Below are 4,805 nucleotides of genomic sequence, written 5' to 3'. Positions count from 1 at the left end.
AAGAAGAGGCTGTGGTAGAGTGGAATAGGCCTACTAGTGTCACTAAAATTTGTAGCTTCTTGGGTTTAGCAGGAAATTATAGAAGGTTTATTGAGGGACTTTTCCCGAATTTCTATGCCTTTGACTCGTTTAACATAAAAAGGAGTTAAATTTGAGTGATTTGATGATTGTAAGAAGAGTTTGCAGGATCTAAAGAGTCGATTGGTGTTTCTCTAGTACATATAGTTCTGTCCGGGGATGAAGGTTTTACCATCTATAGTGATGCATTGAAGATGGGCTTGGGTTGCGTCCTGATGCAGAATGATAAGGTAGTGGCATATGCGTCTAGGCAGTTGGAGCCATATGAGTAGAATTATCCTATGTATGATTTGGAGTTGGTTGCGGTTGTAACACCCCTGTCCCACATCAGAAGTTTGCATGGGTGATCTTGGGCATATAAAGCACCACTACCTTGATACTAAGTAACTTAGACTTAAGCTTTTGGGTATTTTTGGTCAACCCACAAGTTGCTTGGACCAGCAAGTAGTAGGGCGTTACAAATGGTATCGAAGCCGACCCATGCACACAACCATGTGGGCCACTTATTCTGGGCTGGCGACAAGTTTATCGTGGTGTTCTGATTGATTATAGACCCTCGCAAGGACGAAAGGATTTATAAGTGGGGGAGTTTGTAACACCCCTGTCCCACGTCGGAAGTTTCCATGGGTGATCTTGGGCATATAAAGCACCACTACCTTGCTACTAAGTAACTTGGACTTAAGCTTTTGGGTATTGTTGGTCGACCCACGGGTTGCTTGGGCCAGCAAGTAGTATGGCGTTACAACGGTGGTGTTTGCATTGAAAAATCTTAAGGCATTACTTGTATGGGGTAAAATGTGAGATATTCACTGATCATAAAGGTCTGAAGTATATTTTCACTCAAAAAGAATTGAATATAAGGCAAAGGCAATGGTCGGAGATATTAAAGGACTATGATTTGACTATTAATTATCATCGGGGAAAAAACCAATGCAGTGGCGGATGCCTTGAGTAGAAAGACTCTGAGTAATTTGGCTAGCTTGATCACTGACCAAAAGAATATCTTGGAGAACTTGTGAAGGTTGAATATCGAGATTAGATAGCACAACCATGGAATGCAGTTGGTAAACCTTAGAGTTCAACCCACATGTAGAATTAAAGTTGCTTAGGGAAGAGATTCTCAGTTGCAAAAGCTTAAGGCTGAGATAGAAATAAGGCTACAGATGGAATTTTGTATGCAGGAAGATGGAACCTTGAGATTTGGAGAGAGATTGTGTGTGCCTAATGATTTAGAGCTCAAGAAAGAAATCCTGAGAGAAGCTCACGGTTTGGGGTATACTGTACATCCAAGGAGCACTAAAATGTATAAAAACTTGAAGATGAACTTTTGGTGGAATAATATGAAGAGGGAAATTGCTCAGTATGTTGCTCAATGTTTGGTATGTCAATAAGTGAAAGTTGAACATCAGAGACCTGCAAGTAAGTTACAACCCCTTCCTATTTCCGAGTGGAAGTGGGAACATATTGTCATGGATTTTGTGACATGATTGCGTAGAACCCAAGGTGGTAACAATGCAATTTGGGTTATCGTTGATCGATTGACCAAATCCGCTCACTTTCTAGCTTTTATGGTGGGGTTCTCCATAGAGAGGTTTGCAAAATTGTATATCAAGGAGATTGTGAGGTTGCATGGTATTCTGGTGACCATAGTGTCTGACAGAGATAGCAGATTTGTATCTATGTTTTGGAGGAGTTTGCATACAGCTTTGGGTACTAAGTTGAATTTTAGCACTGCTTTTCATCCTCAGACTGATGGACAATCAAAGAGAACTATTCAGACCCTGGAAGACATGTTGAGGGCTTGTGTTATTGATCTTGGAGGTTCTTGGGATGAGCATTTGGCCTTAATGGAATTCTCTTGTAATAACAGTTATCATGTGAGCATTTAGATGGCACTATATGAGGCTTTATATGGACGAAAGTATAGACCACCTATTTGTTGGGATGATATGGGCGAAAGGAAATTGTTAGGGCCTGAGATTGTGCAACAACCAGTGAACAAGAGCAATCTTATTAGAGAGCGACTTTGCACGGCACATAATAGACAGAAAAGTTATACAAATTACAGGAGACACAATTTGATGTTTAGGGTTGGACACAATGTATTCCTTAAGGTGTCTCCTATGAAAGGAGTAATGAGGTTTGGTGTTCGTGGTAAATTGAGTCCTAGATTTGTTGGGCCATTTGAGGCTTTAGATCGAATTGGAGAAGTAGCTTATAGACTTGCTCTGCCACCTTTACTAGTTGGAGTTCATAATGTCTTTCACGTCTTGATGTTAAGGAAGTATATACCGGATCCTAGCCATGTGATTGATCATGCACCGTTCCAGTTTAAGGAGGATTTGACATATGAGGAACACCCTATACAAATTGTTGATAAAAAGGAACAAGTTTTGAGGCATCGAGTGATTCACTACGTTAAGGTTCAATGGAGCAATCACTCGGAAAGAGAAGCTACTTGGGAACTCGAGGATGAAATGAGACAAAAGTATCTACAACTTTTTGAGACTCTAGGTATGCCAAATTTCGAGAACAAAATTTCTTTTAAGTGGGAAAGAATGTAAAACCCAAGTTATGTGTAGAATAATTTTATGGGATAGGTTAGTAATTAAATTAATTTATATGGGTCATTTAGTAATATCAAGGAATCAGTCATGAGATGGTATTATAATTTCTATAACTTAGATGGATAATTTTGCAATTTTGAGAAACTAGGTTATTAAGCAAACATTTTGGCTCTAAGTTTGAGGAAAATAAAGGCCTTGTGAATCGTTTTTGGAGGCTGCTGCTCAATGGTTTAAAAAAAAAAAAAAACAAAAAGAGGGAAGATTCATAGAGTGGTAATTTTGATCTAATCATCTCTTAGAGATAAGATTTATTTTATTGTATACCTATGTATAAATTTAGTTTTAATATATCAATGGATGATTTGTATGGGCATATGTGATTAAATAATTATATTGATGTAGTCCATGTTGGGGGTGTCGATTTTGCCGGACTTTAGAGTTTATTTTGCATTCCGTTTGGGTGGTTTGTATTTTGGGATTGATATGTGATGGGTTAAGTTTAATGGTGGTGTGTTTGTGGGATACAAGATTGACCGCAACAAGTTACAAATTTATACATGTTTATAAACAGCAATAGAATAATGTAAGTTTCGAAAAAAATTGTCCAAGCCTTAGTGGCTCTGTTTCGGTGCTGGGGTTTGGAAGCTACTAATAGACTATAGTGTAATAACCCTCACGCTATCCTAACCATACTCATATGCATTCATGTGATTCTGTCTTGTAAGCTTGCGTTTCAAGTCTTGTCCTTGTTCGTTTAAGTGTTTCAGCATGTTTTGTACCCTGCTTGGTGTGAGTTTAGCCAAGGTCGTCTTCAGTCTAGAGTTATCTTGGAACCGCTTTGTTTGACCTCCACCTCCGCCCTGACATATTGGCCGAGATATCATTATCTAGGCCGAGGTGTTCATCACCAAGGCCGAGGTGTGAATTATCTAGGCCGAGATGTTACCTTTGCACCTAAGTGATCTTGTCCCGGAGAGGTATGACCTAGACCGAGGTGTGGCACATCTAGGCCAAGGTGTGGCACAGCTTAGTCAAGTGTTGTCCTTCCTAGCCGAGGTCATTATTCCCTTACTTGCCGATGCCTTGCTTTTAGCCGAGATCATTGCCTACCGAAGTGCCCATGCCATCTTGCTTGTTGAACGCACTTGTCATGGTTTTGTCTTGTCACTCAGCCACCTTTCTGTGTAGCACCAACCAGTCGCTACCACGTGCCCCTGTAGAGGGTTAAGTCAGCCAGCAGACCTAGAAATGTATCATTTTGCTATATGTCTTTGTTTGTGAGGGGAGAGAAGATCTAGAAGAAGAAGAAGTTTAGAGTGAGAGAGTGGGTTTTCGAGCTTGATTCCTAGAGATCAAACCATTAGATTCGCGCATTGAGGTTAGATTCTTGATTTACTCTTGTCGTTCTTATTGATCATCTAGCTGCATTGCACGATCGAACCTGTTCTGCATGTCATGCATCGATTTAAAGTTGGTTTAGAAAGAGAAAATAGTGTTCATGTACTCTTGAAGAAAAAGTCATGTTTGATCTGAAAGTCTGCATTAAGATTCATGTTTTTGTGTTTGTTCTCACGAGATCCTTGAATATGGGTACCCAGGTCCATGTTTTTGAACTCATAGCATGAAATCTCAGATTTTGTAATAGCAAATTATGATCTTTGCATTCATCTTCCTCATGTTCATGTTCTTCATGTTCTTCTAGAAAGGGAAACCCAGATTTTTCCCGACCTCATTTCCTTGAATGTGGCCATCGAGGCAACACCTCGGCAAGGAGGTGTGGGACCTCGGCCTAGACCTGGCAGTTGCCCAACATGTTTTCCTGAGATTAAGAACTGTGTTTGTTTTGATTCGACTTAGTCTTAAGGAATGTCGAGATCATCTGCATGCATGTGAAACTTGTTTGAAAGTGTATTCAACAGACTTTGCCATGTGTTTGTAGGGTTTGGACTTGCCTTGACCCCGACGTTTGAAGAACTAAGTGAGTGGTATTTTTAATAAAGTTATGTTATAATGCTTTGATAAAAGTCTTTGTTTTGCTTCGTTTTGGAAAGTATTTGTAAGCATGAATGGTTATTCCTAATTGGAAAATATATATATATTATCTTGTTTTGATGACATTCTTGGAAAGTCCGTACGTGCTAAGGGACTATAAGCATTTGT

At 39.6% G+C, this 4,805-nt stretch overlaps 1 protein-coding gene across 1 annotated transcript; it reads left to right on the top strand.

Moving 5' to 3' along the window:
• The first annotated feature begins 1,967 nt into the window (after positions 1-1,967).
• Positions 1,968-2,642, top strand: LOC114263532 (uncharacterized). Its single transcript, XM_028204097.2, has one exon. It carries the CDS (start codon positions 1,968-1,970, stop codon positions 2,640-2,642), a length of 675 nt encoding a protein of 224 aa, XP_028059898.1.
• The last annotated feature ends 2,163 nt before the right edge of the window (positions 2,643-4,805 follow it).

This window comes from Camellia sinensis, chromosome 10, assembly GCF_055761805.1.
Source record: "Camellia sinensis isolate YWXY chromosome 10, ASM5576180v1, whole genome shotgun sequence".
Taxonomy (NCBI): domain Eukaryota; kingdom Viridiplantae; phylum Streptophyta; class Magnoliopsida; order Ericales; family Theaceae; genus Camellia; species Camellia sinensis.
Note: the sequence above shows the minus strand (reverse complement) of the source record. Positions and strands in the feature narration are given on the sequence as shown.

What these genes read in the sequence shown, in the direction of transcription:
- LOC114263532 (XM_028204097.2), top strand. Translation starts at nt 1,968, where the DNA reads ATGGCACTATATGAGGCTTTATATGGACGAAAGTATAGACCACCTATT.